The sequence below is a fragment of the Oncorhynchus clarkii genome, chromosome 26 (assembly GCF_045791955.1).
Source record: "Oncorhynchus clarkii lewisi isolate Uvic-CL-2024 chromosome 26, UVic_Ocla_1.0, whole genome shotgun sequence".
Classification (NCBI taxonomy): Eukaryota; Metazoa; Chordata; class Actinopteri; order Salmoniformes; family Salmonidae; genus Oncorhynchus; species Oncorhynchus clarkii.
The window spans coordinates 11617002-11640427 of NC_092172.1; the positions used below are offsets into that span (position 1 = coordinate 11617002).

Here is a 23426-nt window from a genome sequence, read left to right on the forward strand (position 1 = left end):
CCTGATTGAGTCTGTAATACCAACATGTTTCAAGCAGACCACCATAGTCCCTGTGCCCAAGAACACAAAGGCAACCTGCCTAAATGACTACAGACCCGTAGCACTCACGTCCGTAGCCATGAAGTGCTTTGAAAGGTTGGTAATGGCTCACATCAACACCATTATCCCATAAACACCATTATCCCACTTCAATTTGCATACCGCCCAAACAGATCCACAGATGATGCAATCTCTATTGTACTCCACACTGCCCTTTCCCACCTGGACAAAAGGAACACTTATGTGAGAATGCTATTCATTGACTACAGATCAGCAGATCAGTTCAACACTATTGTACCCTCAAAGCTCATCACTAAGCTAAGGATCCTGGGACTAAACACCTCCCTCTGCAACTGGATCCTGGTCTTCCTGACAGGCCGCCCCCAGGTGGTGAGGGTATGTAGCAACACATCTGCCACGCTGATCCTCAACACTGGAGCTCCCCAGTACTCCCCTCTTGTACTCCCTGTTCACCCTCGACTGCATGGCCAGGCACTACTCCAACACCATCATTAAGTACGTAGACGACACAACAGTGGTATGCCTGATCACTGACAATGGTGAGACAGCCTATAGAGAGGAGGTCAGAGACCTGGCCGGGTGGTGCCAGAATAACAACCTATCCCTCAACATAACCGAGACTAAGGAGATGATTGTGGACTACAGGAAAAGGAGGACCGAGCACGCCCCCATTCTCATCTACAGGGCTGTAGTGGAGCAGGTTGAGAGCGTCAAGTTCCTTGGTGTCCATATCAACAACAATCTACAATGGTCCAAACACACCAAGACAGTCGTGAAGAGGGAACGACAAAGCCTATTCCCCCTCAGGAAACTAAAAAGATTTGGCATGGGTCCTGAGATCCTTAAAAGGTTCTACAGCTGCAACATCGAGAGCATCCTGTCTGGTTGCATCACTGCCTGGTACGGCAATTGCTCGGCCTCTGACTGCAAGCCACTACAGAGGGTAGTGTGTACGGCCCAGTACATCACTAGGGCTAAGCTGCCTGCCATCCAGGACCTCTACAGCAGGCGGTGTCAGAGGAAAGCCCTAAAAATTGTCAAAGACCCCAGCCACCCCAGTCATAGACTGTTCTCTCTACTACCGCATGGCAAGTGGTACCGGAGTGCCAAGTCTAGGACAAAAATACTTCTCAACAGTTTTTACCCCCTAGCCATAAGACTCCTAAACAGGTAATCAAATGGCTACCCGGACTATTTGCATTGTGTGCCCCCCCAACCCCTCTATTTACGCTGCTGCTACTCTCTGTTTATCATATATGCATAGTCACTTTAACCATATCTACATGTACATACTACCTCAATCAGCCTGACTTACTGGTGTTTGTACGTAGCCTCACTAATTGTATAGCCTCACTACTGTATGTAGCCTGTCTTTTTACTGTTGTTTTATTTCTTTACCTACCTATTGTTCACCTAATGCCTTTTTTGCACTATTGGTTAGTGCATGTAAGTAAGCATTTCATTTGATTTGAATGTTTTTAAATGATTTCTCACAGGGTTACTGTCTGTGGTCAAATTGGGAACCAGAACAAAATGGAATCTAGATTTAAACAACCTTCAGTCACAAACCCATCCCTCTAAACAACAAAACACTGCAGCACCTGCTCTGCAACCAACAAAGGTAGGAAGCATGCTAAATATAATCACACCACCAATAACTGTTTAAAAAACACTATTACACAAAGAAGGTCTACAGTAGCCTCAACAGCACTCTGTAGGGTAGTGCCATGGTGTAGCCGGTGGACAGCTAGCTTTCGTACATTGACTTCAATACAAAACCTAGTAGGCTCATGGTTCTCACCCCCTTCCATAGACTTACATAGTAATTATGACAACTTTGAGAGGACGTCCTCCAGCCTATCAGAGCTCTTGCAGCATAAAATGATACGTTGTCCATCCAATCAAAGGATCAGAGAACTAATCTAGAACTGGAATCATAAGCTACAGCTAGCTAGAACTGCAGAGTATAAAATGTGGCGAGTAGTTGACTCAAAGAGAGAGAAACACAATAATTGAACAGTTTTGAACAAACTGATTTCTTCCAAAATGAAGGAGAAGCAAGAGAGAAATAGAGAGAAAGAGAGATTTCATAAATGCAGCTAGCTAGTTTAGGCTACTGAAACACCCTGCTTAAAGAGAGGATGCTATGTTAGCTAAAACTGAGGGATGCTATGTTAGAGAGATTTCCTCAGTTTTTTTCACTTTCAGTTTCACTTACTTAGCTAGCAAATACAGCTAGCTAGTTTAGCCTACTGAAACACCTCGCTCAAACAGAGGGATGCTATGTTAGCTAACTGGCTATGACTTTCCAACACAACACTGGAACTCTTCCAAGTCAAGGTCAGCTTTTGATATTACTCATTTATTGCCACCAGGGTCCACTGGTGTAACTGCTTACTGACTGTACACTAACGTTACTGCATGATTGTAGCGGGTTTACTAACGCATTAGTTCTATTAGCTATGCTGACTATGATGTTGCTTTAGCTAATATGGTGAGAACGATGTAGGCTGTGTGTCGCGGTTTGGTTTGGAAAGGTTATTTTGCCTGGTCATGTACAGCTGATGTGTTGTAGATTGAAGTCCACAAGCGAAGAGAAGAGGTGAGAGGAAGTAGACCGCATGAATGCAAGAAGGAATACAACGTGGCTGCTATGAAAGTGAACTGTATTTATTTTTTAAACGGAAGCAAATGGAACAAAACAGGGACGAACATACCTGAATTTGTCCAATATCAACTCCTGTTTGCAACTGTTCGACAAATGATTACACCCTATATCATCTACATCCAGGCAAGAGTGTGCAAGGTGGTACTGAATGTCACTGTCTGTCACCTTACATTTGTCTCTCGACCTGTGTGCACCTACGCTGTAATCTGTAATTCATAGGCTAGGTTGTAGCAACCTCATGATGGGTATAGGGACAATTAGAGTATCATGCAGTAGCCTAAACCTATCGCAGTTACATTGAACTGGGTGAATGGAATTTGAATGACAGTCATCCAACATGCTGTAATAGAAATAAGGACATGCTCATAATCCCACCAAAATTGTCTGTATAATACATTATGGGAACATGTATAATGCATTATGCATATGGACTTCATGGAAAGTGTTACCAGAAAAGTTTGTTCCTGCTTCACCCTGTCCCTGGGTCTCTCATCTCGTGTTTTTTAGGCATTGTCTGTTTCTGTCAGTGTGTCTCTGCCTTCGCCACATCACAGGGTATGTGTATGGGAGGGAATGAGGGGGAGATGAGGGGGGGGGGGGGGGGGCAGCAGGACAGTTTTCATCCCCCGTGGTGTTTTTCCTATTTTGTTGCATTACAACCTGAAATTAACCTGGATTTTCATTCGGATTTTATGTAATGGACATACACAAAATAGTCCAAATTGGTCAAGTTTAATGAAAAAAATTACTTGTTTCAAAAAATGACATTTAAAAAAGACGGAAAAGTGGTGCATGCATATGTAGTCACCCACTTTGCTATGAAGCCCCTAAATAAGATTGGGACAACCAATTACCTTCAGTAGTCACATAATTAGTTCAATAAATTACATCTGTGTGCAATCAAAGTGTCACATGATCTCAGTATATATACACCTGTTCTGAAAGTCCCCAGAATCTGCAACACCACTAATCAAGAGGCATCACCAAGCAAGCAGCACCATGAAGACCAAGGAGCTCTCCAAACAGGTCAGGGACAAAGTTGTGGAGAAGTACAGATAAGGGTTGGGTTATTAAAAAAAACATCCCACGGAACACCATTAAATACGTTATTACAAATTTGAAAGAATATGGCACCACAACAAACCTGCCAAGAGAGGGCCGCCCACCAAAACTCACGGACCAGGCAAGGAGGGTATTCATCAGAGAGGCAACAAAGAGACCAAAGATGACCCTGAAGGAGCTGCAAAGCTCCACAGCGGAGATTGGATCACTTTAAGGATAACTTTAAGCCATACACTCCACAGAGCTGGGCTTTACGGAAGTACAGCCAGAAAAAGCCATTGCTTAAAAATAATAAGCAAACACGTTTGGTGTTCGCCAAAAGGCATGTGGGAGACTCCCCAAATATATGAAAGATGGTACTCTGGTGAGATGAGACAAAAATGTAGCTTTTTGGCCATCAAGGAAAATGCTATGTCTGGCGCAAACCCAACACACCTCGAGAACACCATCAGTCCACAACACCACAGTGAAGCATGGTGGTGGCAGCATCATGCTGTGGGGATGTTTTTCATCGACAGGGACTGGGAAACTGGTCAAAATTGAAGGAATGATGGATGGCGCTAAATACAGGGAGATTCTTGAGGGAAACCTGTTTCAGTCTTCCAGAGATTTGAGACTGGGACGGAGGTTCACCTTCCAGCAGGACAATGACCCTAAGCATACTGCTAAAGCGACACTTGAGTGGTTTAAGGGGAAACATTTAAATGTCTTGGAATGGCCTAGTCAAAGCACAGACCTCAATCCAATTGAGAATCAGTGGTATGACTTAAAGATTGCTGTACACCAGCGGAACCCATCCAACTTGAAGGAGATGAAGCAGTTTTGCCTTGAAGAATGGGCAAAAATCCCAGTGGCTAGATGTGCCAAGTTTATAGAGACATACCCCAAGAGACTTGCAGCTGTAATTGCTGCAAAAGGTGGCTCTACAAAGTATTGACTTTACGGTCTTATTTCTTGTTTGTTTCACAATACAAAAATATTTTGCTTCTTCAAAGCATGTTGTGTTAATAAAATAATACAAACCCCCAAAAAATCTATTTTAGTTCCAGGTTGTAAGGCAAAAAAATAGGGAAAATGCAAAGGGTGTGAAAACTTTCACAAGCCACTGTATATACAAACGTAGGTGGACATCCCTTCAAATTTTGGGATTCGGCTATTTCAGCCACACCCATTGCTGACGGGCACACAGCCAATCTCCATAGAGATTGCAACACTCACTACCGAGTTCCAAACTGCCTCTGGAAGCACAGTCAGCACAAGAACTGTTCGTCTGTAACTTCATGAAATGGGTTTCCATGGCCGAGCAGACAAACACACAAGCGCAAGATCACCATGCACAATGCCAAGAGTCGGCTGGAGTGGTGTAAAGCTCACCACCATTGGACTCTGGAGCAGTGTAAATGTGTTCTCTGGAGTGATGAATCACTGCCCGAATGCATAATGCCAACTGTAAAATTTGGTGCAGGAGGAATAATGGTCTGGGGCTGTTTTTTATGGTTCGGGCTACGCCAGTTCCAGTGAAGGGAAATCTTAACATTACAGCATACAATGACTGATTGGTGTGGAAGAACTTCACTGGCCTGCACAGAGCCCTGACCTCAACCCCATCGAACACCTTTGGGATGAATTGGAATGCCGACTGCGAGCCAGGCCTAATCGCCCAACATCAGTGCCTGACCACCTCACTAACGCTTTTGTGGCCTAATGGAAGCCCCCGCAGCAATGTTCCAACATCTAGTGGAAAGCCTTCCCAGAAGAGTGGAGGCTGTTACAGCAGCAAAAGGGGGACCAACTCCATATTAATGTTCATGGTTTTGGAATGCTGTGTCCACATTCTTTTTGTCATGTAGTGTACTTCAAAACACAGTTTTTATTATGGGACTTAACAGAGGCATTTTCCTTCACAATATCATCTACTGGCAAAACGCTGACAAAGAGTATGTAGGGCTGTGTTTGGATATTTCGATATAACTTACTTATAATTCTTTTTGGATTGGACATGTATCCAGACAACCCATTTTACATTACAGAATCCAGAAATGAAGTCTCACAACAAAAGGCCTGGAAGCAGAGATCTATAACACAAAAGGGTCCCCTTTCATTTTCCAAAATCAACTAGAACGTCCCTTCTCTCTAGACACTTTATTACTTCTACAAGAGGAACATAGAACTTGGTCTACATATCAATGGATTTAACCACAGCAAACCAATATGTTCTTTCTTAAAACTGTCAGGGGTGCACTAACAATTGAAATGCTCTACCAGCAAGGGAAATCTCTATTGCCGTGAAAGAAACAGAGAAAGAGAGAGAAAATACCATTTATGTCTCTCATATTTCCGAGTATTACTGTAGAATTGCAAACTTTAATAACAGCAGCCGTCCCCCCTCCCTATTTCCCTCTCCGTGCTCATCTTCACTCGCCACACTTCACATCTCATTGTGATCGATGTCTTTTCAGAGGGGCACACGAAATCCAGATGACAGAGCACAGACCAACCACAAACCACACCTGAAGCATCCCCAACCTCTTTCTCCTTTCCTTCTCTCTCTCCCTTTCTCTATATTTCTGTCTTTCACTGATTTCTCTCTCCTTCTCTAACTCGGTATATCCCCCCCCCTCTCTCTTTCTCTCCCTACACTATTTCTCTCTAACTTTCAACTGCATGAAAGAGGAAGTGAATGTGCGCCTCAATGAAGAGATGTCAGAACAGAAGGAAGCCGAAACTAAGTGTTGGGTAAGGAGGATGATTACAATTTTGAAATTGTACATTTAGTAATTTTACAGGCTCTCTTATCCAGAGCGACTTAAAAGAGCTATTACAGGTTTTGTGCCTTGCTCAAGACTTTTCATCTAGTCGGCTCAGGGATTCAAACCAGCGACCTTTTGGTTACTGGCCCAACACGGTTAACCACTAGGCGATGTAATGGTCTGGTTTAACTTTAAAGATTGTCCCTGTGTAACAACTACACTGTAAGGCTCCACAGCCCACAATAATCTATAGCTGGTCTGGTGAATACAGTCCAATACTGCAATAACTAATGTATTCAAAGTGACAGCATCACAAGAGCAGTTTAGATATATTATACTGTAATTGACATTGCAATGTTACATTATCCATTAGTAACATCCACATAAACCAGCTCAAAAAAACTAGAGGGTTACATGTTTCATTATGTGTAAAACAGAACACAAATACATATTGCACATTTTTTCGATTGAAATCCCCCTCTCTTCAAAATAGGCAACACTCCTGAGTGACTGTATTTTCCATAATTGGACCACATATGGAAATGTCTTCTGTCCAGTAATCCTGTGTGTATTTTCAGTGAGGTCAAGTTAGGGTTGCATCTTCTAACGCCTAATGAGTGAGGCTCGTTAAAATAATCACACCGTCGTTCTTTTATTGTCATTTTCTTACTCAAAGACAATCATAGTGTATTCAACAGGATAACTTCCAGGGTCATCGGTACCTTTTGTTTGTGAGCAGCGAGGTATCCCTGTAGTCTCTCTGCTCTGAGGAAGGGACTGCTGTGCACTGCGAAGCGCACGTCCAGTGTCCTCTCCCTGACGTCCATCAGGCTGAAGACGTTGATGTCATCAACGCCCACCGCCAACATCTCTGACAGGAAGTCCACCAGCAGTTCATAGCGACTCCTCAAGCTACCACGCTGCTCAATAAACTCCTTCGCTGTGACGTCTGCAACACACACACACATAGACACACAAACAAACAAAGTTATACAAGTTCAGAATAGAACATATGCCAGAGGACTCGTCCCTCTCGTTTTCCAAGGCTAAATTAATGCATCCCCCAAAATCTCTTCAATGAGCAGGAGAAACTTACAGGCAATAAACAGAATGTGTTCCCAGACCTGACCAGACAGGCCCTGTCAATCTCCACCCCTCTCCCCGCCCGAGAGCCACTGGCCCTGGCTCAGCAAGACAGACACCACCCATCCCTGCTACACATTGTCACAGTCACAGCCAACGCTCACACAGAAAGACCCCTCTGGCTATGTCAGGGATATTGAGGGGGGGCGAGGACGGAACAGCCTTCAACCTCAATTTGGAAGAGTTGCCAAGGAGAGGGTGCCAAGGTGAGAGAGCTCCTGAGCCGAGGCCGTCTCTCCCCTGAGTCAAGGATTCCTCTAATTGAGCCGACACCTTCTAGCATGGGATTAGGAGAGAGAGGGGAGCTGGGGATGGAGCCCCCTCAGTCCCCTGGGCCCTGTTTGACACAGACAGGGTCCCCCTACTGCTCCAATCGAAACTCTTTAGCACACAGGAGACAGGTGGAAAGGAAAGGAAAAGAGATGTCATCCAATTTGAATGATATCAGTGACATATTTAGAAATAGTTATAAGGGAGAAGGCTCCAATAGTCATATCTGATGAATGAAACGTTTCATAAATTCATGTTTGTGAATTTGGTTGTTAATAAAAAGTTTAGTGTGTGTAACTGTCTGACTAAATATGTGAGTGTGTGTGTAACTTTCTGACAATGTGTAGTGTGTCTGTGTGCTCTCATCTCTCCAACTCTTAATCCCCGCGCTGACGGCAGGCTTTAAGTGTCATGCTGGGAACACCTGAGCTGTGTCAATCTGGGATCATTAGGTCCCGAGGAGTGTCAGTGTTGCTCAGTGTGATTAAGGCCATGGGAGCAGACAGAGGGAGGAATCCTAGATTGACAATAAGAGAATGGAAATGGAGCTCAGTGAGGGGATGCTGCAGCCATCTGTCTGGTCTCATTACCAGTGCTGTGGGAGACAGGCAGGGACTGTCTTTAACATGGAGGGACAGATTTACACCTGGCTTTGATCTAATGCAATGATCACATTGACTCTCCTTCCCACGGGCATTAGGGGGATACACACAAACCCACGCACACAAAACAAAGACACGTACATACACCCCCCCTAAGTATTTATTTGGACAGTGAAGCTATTGGATATTAGATAACAAGTTCTATATTTAAGGATATGGTAACACTTGTAGAGCATCAAACAATGGACTATCAGTAACATGTCAACTGCATGTCTGCTGACTTTCAACAATAAATTGTCTGTAGTCCATCTACAGATGTTCAATTCTTAAAAACATCTTGGGGCTAGGGTCTATTTTCCTGAATTTCCGCTTGACTGACGTGCCCAAAGTAAACTGCCTGCTACTCAGGCCCAGAAGCCAGGATATGCAAATAATTGGTAGCATTGGATAGAAAACACTTTAAGGTTTGTGGAAATGTTAAAATAAGGTATGAGACTATAACACAATTAATATGGTAGTCAAAAATCCAAAGAAAAACCACCTGATTTTTTTATTTTATTTTAAGTCCCAGGCTCTAATAATGGAAAGCAATTCCTATGGCTTCCACTAGATGTCAACAGTCTTTGTTCAAGGTTTCGGGCTTGTTTCTTCCAAAACGAGGAAGAATTTGGAATTTTGGTACAAAGAGTCACAGTTTGAAATCAGTCTGTGGGCGCGTGACAAAGAGGACACACACTTTTACTTTTCTATTGAACTTACTTCTTTCCGTATGAAATATTATAGTTTATTTACATTTTAGGGTACCTGAAGATTGATTAGATACGTAGTTTGACTTGTTTGAACAAAGTTTAGCGGTAGGTTTTTGGATTCCTTTGTCTACATGTTGAACATGTGGATTACTGAAATTGATGGCACCAACTAAACAGACTTTTTGGGAAATAAAGAAGCATTTTATGTAACAAAATTACCATTACTGTTGTAGCTGGGACCCTTGGGATTGCAAACAGAGGAAGATTTTCAAAAGTAAGTGATTTATTTAATCGCTATTTGTGATTTTGTGAAGCCTGTGCTGGTTGAAAAATACGTTGATGTGGGGCGACGTCCTCAAACAATCGCATGGTATGCTTTCGCTGTAAAGCCTATTGTAAATCGGACAATGCAATTAGATTAACAAGAATTTAAGCTTTTAAATGATATAAAATACTTGTATGTTGATAAATGTTTAATATTAGGATTATTTATTTGAATAGCGCGCCCTCCAATTTCACCGGATGTTGTCGACAGGTGTCCCACTGACGGGATGCCTATTAAACAATAACATCTAATTCACCAACGTTTCTTAAAATGGATAGTATTTTGGAATTCAACTCTTCAAATGAAAGCACTTTATGTATCTAGTTCCCACCTTTGAAGGTGTCATAAGTATTTGGACAAATTCACTTACAGGTTATAACATTAATTCAAAAGTTTCGTATTTGGTCCCATATTCCTAGCATGCAATGACTACATCAAGCTTGTGACTACAAACTTGTTGGATGCATTTGCAATTTGCTGTGGTTCTGTTTCGGATTACGCTGTGGCCAATAGAAATTAATTGTAAATAATGTAATGTCATTTTGGAGTCACTTTCATCTTTAACTTTCATGATTAATTCATCCACATTAATGTAAAAGTGTTCAGACACATATTCTAGTCTTATTTACAATAAAAGTGACTCCAAAATGACACATTAAATTATTAACCATTCGTTTCTATTGGGCACAACAACCCGAAACACAACCAAAACAAACTGCAAATGCATCCAATAACTTTGTAGAATCACACGCTTGATGTAGTCATTGTGTGCTGGGAATATGGGACCAAAATACTAAACTTTTGACTAAACTGAAAACCATAAGTGAATTTGTCAAAATAATTATTACACCTTCAAATGTGGGGACTAGATACATAAAGTGCATTGATTTCTAAGTGGTGCAACAGATATGTATGAAAATACCATCAAATAAAAAGGTGACATTCTGTACTGTTGCCTCATATAAAACATTTGATCTCAAATCCAAAATGGTGGAGGACAGAGCCAAATTTTAGCTTCACTGTCCAAATACATACGTAAGGCACAGTAAATACAAACTACCTCCATTAAAAGAGACTAGCATGCCCCTGTCATGTCAGGTCAGCAGACAGACACACTGATGGTGACAGAGTAGAGGGTCTCAGTTGACTGGGTCAATAGGACCTTGAGACAGACTCAGAGGTTAGTATTGGTGTTAATCCCAGAGGTGAACTGAAGATATTTTTTCCAATTTCTATTTTTATTGATCGCATGAAGCAGGAAGCAGGAGAGATGCAAACAGGTGAGGTGGGCCCCAGAAGGGAGGGAAGGAGGAGAATGGAATGAAGGATTAAATATGAATCTCTTTCTAACTAATCTCCCAGACAGAAAAAGACACACTCAAGCTGTTTCAAAGTTCTTTATCCCACATACGAGACATTACCCAGAGGGCTGTGCGTTTGAGCGAGAGAGCGAAAGAGAGTGAGTGTGTGTGTACTTGTTTTCCTACCTTTTTCCTTCCTTTACCAGGACCCTAATGTCCTAATAATTCACCGGATGGGCTGACAAGGTAGGAAAACAATAATAATAAAAAAAGATTTCTTCATGTCCTGAATTTGCTATTTTAAGCTTACGGGTTAGATTTAGGGTTTTGGGGTTAAGGTTAGGGTTAAGGTTAGGGTTAGGTTTAGGGTTAGGTTAAAGGGTTAGGGGTTAGGAAAAATAGGATTTGTAATGGTCAAACTCCCCCCAAAAGTCCTGAAATTTCACAAAAATAAAGCTGTGTTTGTGTGTGTGTGTGTGTGTGTGTGTGTGTGTTTCTTTGAAGATGTCATATATGCTTATGTGAACTGGTGTGGGCATCTCAATGATTCACTATTTATCACACATTTCACCTTTCAGTCATATTCTCCAGCAAGTTTTCCACAAAGAGCCTTAATCTCCCAGAATAAGATTTAACAGTACATGTCCTTATTGCCTTCCACATTTGTTCTTGAAATGGGATTTAAAATGTCAAGGAAGCTATGTCAGTAATACTATAAGTTGAATTTTACATAATCCTTCAGACTTGGAATCCATGAGAATGTTTACAGAGTGCTTTATTTGTGAAATAACCTGAAAATGGCTTTCACAATCCCAATTACCTTCAGGTAATTGCTGTTTACAAATGCATTTGGATTGGGGGCAGTCTTGGTGTTGACATTTAACATTTCCTGGGTTGTGTCTACAGATGTATATTTAACCCAATGTGTCCCACTGTAACACCGCACGGTTTTGGACTTCTAACACTGTTTAAACGTTGTGTGTTTCAGCTACGGACGTCAGGGTTGTACCATTGGAATCGCCGACTTCTTCTACGTCCGTAGACACCAACCACGTCTGTGTGATTAATGGGGGCTGAGCTAGATCGGTGTTTGTGAGACAAGGGTGGATCTCGAAGAGGCCCCGGATCTTTCTGTAAAAACGTCTGTAGAGTCCGAATGGTTCAAGCAACAAACGACTAGAAGCTCGCTATGACAATCGGAGACGCTCACGAACACACACATTGCTCTATGTTGCTCACACGCTACTCGAGAGTCATTCGAAGGTAAGGGGTTCTTCTAGGGAAACGCCGCACAGTTGAAACAGTCGAAATTGACTCGTTGGATAATCATTTCCCACTGAGGAAACAATTTATGTACTTACAATATTCATATCAATTCATTTTTAATACATTTTTTGATTTGGCAGACCTTATTTTTTCTATTATTGACATCTGTCAGTAAAACTCATGAACGCAACTGTTCATGTCAAATTCTACTACATGTAGCCCTGGTTTCCCTAAAAATAAAATGGTAAAACACTTCATTGTGAGGATAAATATATGGGCTGGGCTTGCGGATAAGTCAGATGAATACAGTCTTGCTGGGGTCTCAGGACTGATTAGGGTAATTGCACTCTAGGTTGAGCGTCTGAGTCTGGTTCAGTTCTCAGCACTACAGCAGTTGTTGCCATATTGCTTCCAATAACACTCACCTTCAACAGACATTTTATGCCACGAGCCATTTCGATCAATACAAACTCTCCAGCTCTCTAAATGCAGTGGATATTGTTGTCATTTAGAGGATGCACTCGAAATACCCGGCTAAGAAGTTTACGAAACCAAGCGGCTCTACTGTAGATGAAATGGACTGAAGCAGAGCGCAAACAAACATTGATTACGGAAGATTTTGGTTCCATTTTCATCACTTACAGTACATATTATAAAACGTCCTGTTTACCCAGTTCCCTTTAAATAAATAATGCTACATCGTATATAATCACCAGCTGTAATGTAACGGCTCCTGGTTGCTGTGACTACATTGCCTGCTGCTGTTTTTTTGAAGCAAATCCCTTTATCAGCTTATATGAGCCATGACTCCCTCCGCTATTCCTCTCTCTCTCTCTTTTCATTTAAATATCTCAGAAATCATAAAATCCCCTCAGCCATAGACCATCTCTTCCAGAGTATATTTCATTTTCACACACACAAGCGGTGCATCAGACTATAATTGACGCCCAAAATGAAAGTGCTGAGGAAGCAAAACATTGTCTAATTATAATTCAGAATTACATACTTCCAAGAATGACATGTTTCCACTGTTACTAACCCATACATTGTATCTTGAAAATATACATTCTTATAAACACAAGAAATCATCTTTATACGATAACATGACACCATTGTTACGGATACAGTTATCCTGTGTGTATCCTGTGTGTGTGTTTCTTTTCTCTCATTCTCCCCTCACAGGTGAAAATCATCACTCCCCAATCAGTCAACAATCAACCCATCAATCAGAAGACACACCTCCTCCTGTTTCCTACCCTATCACAGTTCCTTCCCCATGGTTTAAAAACCCCATCATTTGTTTACTCTAGAGCTCAATCTCTTTGTAAATGCCATGTTGGTAGATCTCTGTTCTTTGTAGATTTCAGGAGCTCAATCTCTTTGTAATGCCATGTTGGTAGATCTCTGTTCTTTGTAGATTTCAGGAGCTCTCAATCTCTTTGTAATGCCATGTTGGTAGATTGCTGTTCTTCATAGATTTCAGTAGCTCAATCTCTTTGTAATGCCATGTTGGTAGATCTCTGTTCTTTATAGATTTCAGTAGCTCAATCTCTTTGTAAATCCCATGTTGGTAGATCTCTATTCTTTGTAGATTTCAGGAGCTCTCAATCTCTTTGTAAATGCCATGTTTGTAGATCTCTGTTCTTCGCTTGCTCTCTGTGTATTAATTAACCTCTCTTTTGTTTGAGCACCTCCATAGCACTTTGTCATCACCTGTGAGTATTGTTTTGGTTATGGTGTTTGTTTGTTTGTTGCTGGTGGGAAAAGGGGGAAAACAAGACAAGTCGCCCATGGGCATACACTACCCGTAGGTAAACTTTGTTAAAAACACTAGTTAGAACTGGGCGGACCACCCACTGTATTTTTGGTTAGTTAGTTAGCTGTTGTTAAAGTAGGCTAGTCTAGCTTAGGGGTGTTTTTGCATATTTGTTTCTTTCCTTGGGTCCAGCTCAGCCCCTTTTCCTGCTCCCCCCATTACCGTGTGTTTATAAATAAACCCTGAGTTTGACGGTATTATTTCAGTTGTCGTGGTTATTTCGTTCACTTTTACTTTGTCACTATTATAATTTACATGAGTTATGTTACGGGTCTCATTACCATCCCCCCTAGACTGTCGGGCCAAAAGGGATTCGTAACACCATATAAAACATTCCGACCCCTGATGTGTCCCAGGTCATACAGTAGGTCAAGGTTCAGCGGACTTGTGTACTGTACCTGCCAGGCGCAGGGATCCAGAATTGTAGATGGCCTCGTCGCGCAGCTCCCTCACATACACTGTTACCCCGGAGACGGCGTCTGGCCACACGCCGTCTGACACGCACACCTGAAACTTGTAGCTGCCCGGGGGAGTGTTCTCCTTAATGATCAGGAATCCCGTCCGCTTGTTCAGGATGAAGTAACTGAGGAGGCATCAAAAACCACATCAGCAACATCAATGCTTCATATATTGCATGTAAAATGAGCAGCCTGGGGGTGCATCTGTAGTTAGAGTTGGTGGTACACCACTGTGAATGAATACTAGGTTGACATAAATGAGAAGAAAGTGAGTGAGAGACTTTGGGAACCAGAGCGAGGAGATTAAGACACAATGATTCAAAACAGCAGAATAAAAGAAGGAATAGATAAGAGAGAGAGGATATAAGAAGAGAAAATAAGAAAATATGGGGGAGGAGAGAATAGAGGGAGGAGGGAGGAGAGGATGGACGAAAGAAGGGGAGGGAAGGGGAGATTATAAAAGGGATAAGAGAAAAAGATGAGAGGAAGCAACTCCTTGTGGTCCACGACTTCATACTTCCTTTGTAATTGAGCTCATTCAAGTTTGATTACACCGGGAATCAAAGCAAGATCCCAGGCACATCAAATAGTGAAGGAGACATTGAGATGAGATGGTTTATCATCTTCAAATCCAACTGTGTTTAATATGAAGTGTCAAAATTAGTCAACTGGATTCCAACCTTTTCCCTATTGAGTAATGCAGAAGTTTCTCTACTCGAGTGAAGATGAGAAATGCTAGATTAAATATTAACTCTGTATAGATTCAACAACATACTGTAGCTATGTGTGTTGAAAGAACAGATTCTCTGGGGGGAAAAAGCTACAGTCAATCTTAGTTCATGTTTGTGAGTGCAGGGCTATAGCAGTGGTAGTGCTTCTGGATGTGAGGCCGTCGAAGGTGTCACATGGTATGATATGTTCCGAACACTGCTGTAGCTGCTGAGCCTTCACAGAGATCTCAAGGCAAACGTCTCAAAAACGCCCTGTCGCTCAGGGTTCCTCTGCTCTGCTCGTCTCGCTCCTTCGTCTCAGGTGCAGGTCCACAACATCAATGACAGAGAGGCTGTCGGGAGAGACATCACTCTCAAGGTTTATGGCGCGTTGAGAGAGGGCGACGGGAGGGAGGGAAAGAGAGAGAAATACAGATGAAGAGAGCTAGAGATGTCTTACTTGGGCACATGTCCCTCAAAGGCATAGGTCTTGTTGTCCCAATCATCAGGATCCGGGGCGTAGACCTTCCCCAGTACAGTGGTCGGCATCCTCCCTGTCGGCAAAGAACATAGATTTTCTCAAGGGTGTGTGTCTCTCTGTGTGTGTGTGTGTGTGTCACGAAGAGGCATAGTCAAAAAGAGCACTGCTCACATGGATATTAAAGTGTTCTGAAAACAGCTAGCTAGAGAAACACCATCATGGTCATTGCATGGCAACAAGAAAATGTGTCTGAAAGAAACTAGTCAACACATATTACCAGCAACTCTCCACTGCACTTCAACAATGGGGAACAAAATGTATTGACTCATTTTGTGAAAGGAGAGGTATAAACCAGGAATAGATAGTCAACCCTGAAGAGGAGAAAAGAGAATCAGCCATACCTAATTGCTCGCACCTATAGCAGCTCTTACTGTACAAAGGCGCCAGAACAACAAAAGAGTTATGGTTTCTTTTCATAAACTCCCGGTTGAAGCAAAACCTTCAAGCCATGGAAAAGGTCAGACTGAGGGTCAAATGATTTGCTCCTCATTCATATATTGCTTTGTGAATTTGTTCTCTCGGTGCTATGCTATGCATGAATACATGCGCTATAGTGTATTGATGATGACAGTGATCTCACCTCTGTGACTGTTGACAAAAATCTCCTTCTCTCCCGCCTGGTGAGCATGGTCGTTCTCGTCTCCTATGGTGATGGTCAAAGTGTTGGTGACCGTCTTGGGTGGATGGCCGCTGTCACTCATGATGATCTGTAGGAGGAACTCTTTCTGCCTCTCCCGGTCGAAGGCCCTCAGGGCTGTGATGGTTGCCGTGCCGTTTCCGTTATCCTGCAGGTAGAAGTCGTTGCTGTGGTGTAGCTCTAAGGGAAGGCTGAAGTAGAATGGAGATCCGTTCTCTGCTGAGTCTCGATCTATGGCCCGCAGCAGTGTGGAAGTCTGGTTGAGTCTGACCAGCTGGGGACCAGAGACGTTCTCCCACACCACTGGAGCGTACGTTGCCTCAAACTCCGGTCCGTTGTCGTTGACGTCCAGCAGGGCCAGCTGAATGGTGGCGCTGCCCGTCAAGGCCGGAGAGCCATGGTCAGAAGCAAGGACGACCAGGTTGTGTTGCGCTGCTGCCTCTCTGTCCAGAGCGCTGGTCACAGTGACTAGACCAGACTGGTCCACAGAGAACTGGCCCAGAGGGTCTGACTCCTGGAGGATTTTGTAGGTGATCTCCTTGTTTTGGCCTGAGTCAGAGTCGCTGGCCGTCAGCCTGGCCACGCTGCTGCCCACGGGCACGTCCTCGGGCAGGGGAGCTGGCGGCTGGGAGAGCGCGATGAAGATGGGTGCGTGGTCGTTACAGTCCTCTACCTCTACGACACAGTGGATAAAGCTGGAGAAGTCCAGATCTTCTACCTTCAGGGTGAGGTTGAAGCGCTGCTCACTGGGCCTCTCGTAGTCCAGCCTCTTCTTCAACCTCAGGGTGCCACGCTGCTCCTGCCGTTGGCTCACCATGGAAAACTTCTGCTCTGGGTCTCCTGCCACCACACTGAATGTGAGCTGGGCATTCTCGCCTGTGTCCCAGTCCTCAGCAGACAGCTCCAGCACCACCGCGTTGGGCTCACTGCTCTCAGGAACCCTGGCGAGGCAGGATCGCTCCGTGAACCTGGGTGCGTGGTCATTCACATCTGTCACCCTGATGGTGGCGGTACCCGTGCCCGTCATGCCACCCCCGTCCCTGGCCTCCACCATCAGCAGGTAGGTCTCTGCCTGCTCCCGGTCCAGGCCACTCATTGCCACTGAGATGGTGCCCGTGGACGGGTTAATGCTGAACATGTCAGAGCCGCCGCCACCTGTACCCGTATTACCCACAATCCTGTAGGACAGCACAGCGTTCTGGCCCACGGCCGAGTCATCCAGGTCGGTGGCCGTCATCTCCATGACAGAGGTGCCGGGGGCAGAGTTCTCCGGCACGTTGCCATGACAATCGGGGGCGCAGGTGAAGATGGGCGCGTTGTCGTTGATGTCCCACACGTTGATGATGATGTCAGTGAATCCGGTCAGACCCTCGCCGCCCTCATCTGTGGCAAGGACCACAAACCTCCACACGGCCCGCTCCTCCCGGTTCAGAGTCCTCTGAGCATAGATCTTCCCCGTCACCTCATCAATAATGAACTCGCTCTCGGCTCCCTGGCCATGGAGGGAGTACCGCAGGGCCTCCTGGTCAGCATCCTTATCTGGGTCAGTAGCAGTTACCTACAACATCAAAGGGAATGTGCTTGTGAAGCTTTTTAATCTGCAGCCTGCAAACTTATTTTATGGAGTTCAGCACTGTTTAATTATTGAAGCTTGCTGACTTGGTGTCATCCATCAGGTTGGTTGAAGTGTTAACTTCACACCAACCTGCTCTGCACAGTGATCAACTCTAGTTTATCGGCTACGTGCACAACTTTCACTCGCCTGACCTCAGCCCCAAATCAATCCCCAGGCAGAGCAACATCTACCACGAGAATTTAAATCTATCATGAGTATTGCAGAGCGTCAGGTACTGTAGGTGAAATGAAACCAATGAGTGGTGAGGGGAAACTGCTAATGGTCTAAAGCTAGTACCAGATGTCCCGTCTGAAGAACCTTATGAAATAGCATGATGTCATCTCATGCAATTCAGTCTGAGGACATAAAGGCTTGGGAAATAGAGTGTCTGTAACCTCCTGGTGCACAATGACTCACATGTTGAATGACAGAATTGTGTGACCTTGGAATTATAAGGTTCCATCTGCAAAAAGATGATTCTGAGATAATTGGTTGGAATGATTGTTATCTTGTATTCTTTTGAACTTGAATTAGGGTATGCAGTGGGTACAGCATATTTGACAAAACAACGCTATGCAAGTAACTCAGTTTCGACAAAAATGCAGATAGAGACTTATTATTTTAAGCTCTTGAGATACTGAGGGGAAAGCGTTCAAATGATAACAGAAAGAGAAAATGTCAGTCTTTCACGTTGACAGAGTTGTATAACACGGTTGAGTTGACGGCAAAATACTCTCCCGAGATTTCAGATGTCTGATCCTTTATATCGTACGATTCTCCCTCATTGTCTGCTAATACATGTGATGACTTAATATATCACTTGTATCTGTTGCCACAATAACGTGACAAATGAAGATGACTGTGTGACTCAATGAGCGTTTCACACATACCTGAAGCACGAACACAGGCGATCCATCCAGCTCTTCAGTCACAGAGCCGTAGTACTCGTTGACCGTGAACACTGGCGCCTCGTCGTTCTTGTTGACCACGTTGACCATCACATCCGCATAATCCTCCCACTTCCCGTCCGACGCCAGCACCAGCAGCTTGTAGCCCTTGTTCCGCTCGTAGTCCAGAGGCTGGGCGATGAAGATGGTGCCCACCTCTGGTTCCACGTCAAACACCCCGCCAGTGTTGCCAGACGTGATCTGGTAGCGCAGCTTAGCATTGGCGCCTAAACAGAACGATGTGGTAACTAAGACGTGTGTAGTAAGCAGAATATGGACACCATGAGCATCACATACCATATCATGTAACATATATAGCTAACATTTTTCAGGAATCAAAGTTTTATTTTTCAAATGAGTTCTGACTGAATCCAGGTAACAGTTCTGCTGGACATTTCAGGAAGTTCCTTCATTTTTATGCATCACAAAGCAATAGTAATAGGGTCTATTAGCTGATCAGGAGTTATATACAGAATCCAATAATTGAGAGGAGACTCAGTGGAGTCTCAGTCAGATTCAATACATTACAACTCAAGAGAGGGAGAATGGAGGAATCTCCAAAGAAAAGATATTCATAGGTTATTTGCAACATGAAAGTGAGGACGCCAGAACAGAGCAGAGCAGTAATCCCTAATCCTGAGTATTTTGTTGTGTTGGCAACAGTGCTAATGAAACATTAGAATGACCTGTGAATAGATATGTTTTCATTTGAGCTTTCTTTCCCCCTTCAAACGGCTGAGTTCAAATCCCAGTGGAGACCATGCATGCACAGAGCGAGCAACGCAGTGTAAACAAACTAAATGAAAAAACAAACACAAGAAATCCTATTCCCACTTGTACGTGTTTAAAAAAAAAACGTCCCACTTCCCCTGGCTATAAGCTGTTATGCTGACAGGAGGAGAACAAAAAGAAACGATCTGATTCCACTTCCAGGAACTCTTATCAGCACAGTAAAGGAAAAAGACCTCACTGTCTCTCTCTCTCTCTCTCTCCCACTCTGTTCTCTCTCTTTCTCTGTGTTCCTAGTTCCCTGGCTCCCTCAGCAGTGATAATCTGCTTGGGGTGTCGGCCCATCAGCATAGCTGGCCCCGTGTGTGTGCTTTATTACCCAAAGTGGCCCGGAGACTGTCCCCTCACGCGGGGCACTGTGTGTTGAGATTGCAGAGATGGAGCTGGCGGCGCGGCCGAGCCCATTCATCACAGAGAGGTGGTTGCTGCTCCACAGGCCTACGCGCTCCGACATGATAAATGTCTGATAATATGAAGCTACGCCCCCCTTCTCCCCTCCTCTCCTATTCCCATAGCGGACTGATAAAGAGCCCTCACCGTGCTAGCTAGCTGCCGCTGCACCGAAGGAGATGATATGCTTCACAATGGATTTATTGTAGCGGTCCGTGTGAGCTAGAGCCGGCTGAATGAGGGTGAGTCAGGTGAATAAATGACAGTGTGTTAGTATAGGTTGAGATGGATGGGAGAGGGGTATGGATGGTGCCCATAGGAGGAGAGTTATTATAGGGCTTGCTGCAGTCGAGAGAGAGAGAGTAGAGTTGCTGTGTGCTGTGTGTGTGCAGTCCCTGGCCTGGGAGTTGATGAGCCTATTGGGATGTTAAGGATGTCCTTTCTGAGCTATTGGGGAAGCCATATGGAGACTTATGCAGTTTGTATGAAAAGAAAAGCTGATTTATATTCTGTTTACACCGCAGTTCCTTGACAAGTTATATGACACACCAACAATCTATAACATGAAATCGATGTGAAACATACAGGATCAGTCAAATGTTTGGACACACCTACTGTACTCATTCCAGGGTTTTTCTTAATTTTTTACTATTTTCTACATTGCAGAATAATAGTGAAGACATAACAACTTTTAAATAACACATATGGAATCATGTAGTAAGCCAAAAAGTGTTAAACAAATCAAATTTATATTTTTCAAAGTAGCCACCCTTTGCCTTGATGACAACTAGGGCATCTCAACCGTACAGTTTTTTTCAGGGTCATGACCTAAGGATAGATGGAGAGCCCTCGTAACCTCTCACACGTTCACTGAGCCCCGGGAGAGTGAGAATGACAGGGAAGTATTTCCTCCCTCTCCACCACTTACCTTCATCCTCGTCATTAGCACTGACAGTGAGGATGGCAAAGCCCACGTCTGCATCCTCATCCACGTCGACTTCATACACCGTCTGAGCAAAGACAGGCTTGTTATCGTTCACATCGCTGATGAAAACCCTCACGTACGCCGTGTCTGAAGGAAGGAGAGAGACAGAGTGAGAGATTAAACGCCAGTCCCGCTCTTATTCTGTCAACCTGAACATATCCCCCCCTCTTTCCCCCGCTCTTCTTTATCCCTCTATTTCTCCCTCCATCCTCCTATCTTCACCCTCTGTTATTCCTCACATCTCTCCCTCTCTCTCGCCGTCTGATTCTTTCTTTTCTGAAGCAATCCGTAGGCAGATGTGAAAAGAGACCCTTGAGGGGAGGAGGGAGTGGGGTCCATCCCAATATAATATGCTCCCTTTGATATGAGTATGAAAAGGAACATCATTTGCAATACACTCTTCAAGATAAGATCAATTATGTAAGCTGGTTGCAAGGAGGGCTTGCAGTTTAACACAGAGATAATGCAGCCTAGCAGCAAAACAAGCCACAACCTCCAACTTTTTACGCCTTTCTGAGTCTGACTGAGGAGAGGAGAAGGAGGACATATCTGTTGGGCAGATGCAGCCATCGTCAATTGATTTGTCTCCTCCTCTCCTGTGTTCCAGACACACACAGAGAAGCGTGGCAAGTACGCAGCGTCAACAACGCGACAGATTGCTCTTTCCCCGTAAACACTGCTATTGCATCAAGGTCGTGTTTACGACCCCTCCTCAACACTCCTCTATCCTCGTGTCTAGTCTTCTTTCTTTTCTTTTTTGAACAGCTGTCATCGATCACAACATCGCCCTACTCCTGGGCTCCTCCAATTTCATTCAGTATACTCTTTAGTCGAGTGAGAGGGAGAGAGAGATTGAGAACGTGTGTGTGTTTGCATGTTTGAATGTGTTTTTTCCCCCACGATTCACACCCCCATGTCAGTATGTTGTATAAGACAGGCTGTAGGTGCCTGTTGCTGGGCGGGAGAGGGGATGGAAGGATAGTGAGGGATGGAGGGTTGAAGGCCCTATAGACTCCTTCTACATGCTAAGCAAAAGAGCAGTGTTCTGGGAGGAGTCTCCATCCCTCTGAAGCCCCTAGTCTCCAATCCTCTTTATTTTTTTAATATATTTTTTTATTTAACTAGGCAAGTCAGATAAGAACAAATTCTTATTTACAATGACAGCCTACCCCTAACCCGGACAACGCTGGGCCAATTGTGCACCGCCCTATGGGACTCCCAATCACGGCCGGCCGGTTGTGATACAACCTGGAATCGAACCAGGGTCTGTAGTGACACCTCTGAGAGCAACTTTTAATAATCTATGATAATATGATTGAAAAATACATTCTCCTTAAGACCCTGTCTGGTTGTTCATCAGCGGGTGAGAGTTCCCTCTGGGGACAGATACGCATATTTGGTAGAGAGAGAGAGGATCCCTCCCCACCAAAGAGACAAGCAGCAGCTCAGACTTAAAGGACTGCCATCCAAACCCCAGCTCTCCTACTGTAGTACCAAAGCTGGCCAGAAAATGGGGTCATTTTTCAAATGTATTGAAATGTATTCAGACAATGCACACAGTGTATTCCTAAGTCGTCACAGTTTGATAAGCCGTGCTACTGTGTGCATACTGCATGCATTGCTGTTCTCTCTCTCGTCCTCCACCATCCTCCAGCCCTGTTGAGCTGATGAGCTGATCTGAGCTGGCCTCACCTGAGTTGGGCTGTCCATGTTTCCCGGGCCGTGCTGACTCCCAGCCGTCCACTGACTTGACCTCCAGCAGGTAGGAGCCTTTGGTCTCACGGTCAAACACGGTCTCTGTGTAGATGGAGCCCAGCTCAGGATCAATCCGGAAGTACTGGTAGTCCCCACTGCGGTCGTTTAGCAGGGAGTAGGAGATCTGAGACAGACAGACAGAGAGAGAAAGAGAGGGAGAGAGGGAGAGAGAGAGAGAGAGAGAGAGAGAGAGAGAGAGAGAGAGAGAGAGGAGGAGGAAGAAGTGGAGGGAGAGCAGGAGGCCAGGGTAGAAGAGAATGAAGGATGAGGTTAAAGAGAGTGGCATGGAGAAGGTGAAGGATATGAATGGAGTAAGAGTGGAAAGAGAGGAAAGGACGTTGGAGATACACGAGGGATGAGTAAGAAAGGATGGACGTGAGAGAGACAAGGAAGACAGAGATGCAGAGTAAGGATCACCAAAGGTGGGTGAGTGAGACGGGAGAGAGAATAATAGTTTTATTCAAACAATAGTTTACTCTAAAAATAGTCTATAACACCATGCATATGATTAATTTATTTCTCTATTGGGGTGGATGTGTGCACACATTCTTATTTAACCAAACTTGAATTAGCTACTCTGGAGCAGA

The 23426-nt window shown here is 44.2% G+C and overlaps 1 protein-coding gene across 1 annotated transcript in view; it reads right to left on the bottom strand.

Moving 5' to 3' along the window:
- LOC139384910 (neural-cadherin-like) overlaps positions 1–23426 on the bottom strand; it is a 205487-nt gene that overhangs the window by 46567 nt on the left and 135494 nt on the right. Inside the window, exons 15-21 of the mRNA XM_071129812.1 lie at positions 22777–22963; positions 21028–21171; positions 18864–19147; positions 16302–17916; positions 15641–15734; positions 14411–14595; positions 7263–7489 (exon numbers count right to left, since the gene is read on the bottom strand). Of these exons, the coding sequence (XP_070985913.1) occupies positions 7263–7489; positions 14411–14595; positions 15641–15734; positions 16302–17916; positions 18864–19147; positions 21028–21171; positions 22777–22963 (2736 nt within the window). The remainder of the gene's footprint in view (positions 1–7262; positions 7490–14410; positions 14596–15640; positions 15735–16301; positions 17917–18863; positions 19148–21027; positions 21172–22776; positions 22964–23426) is intronic.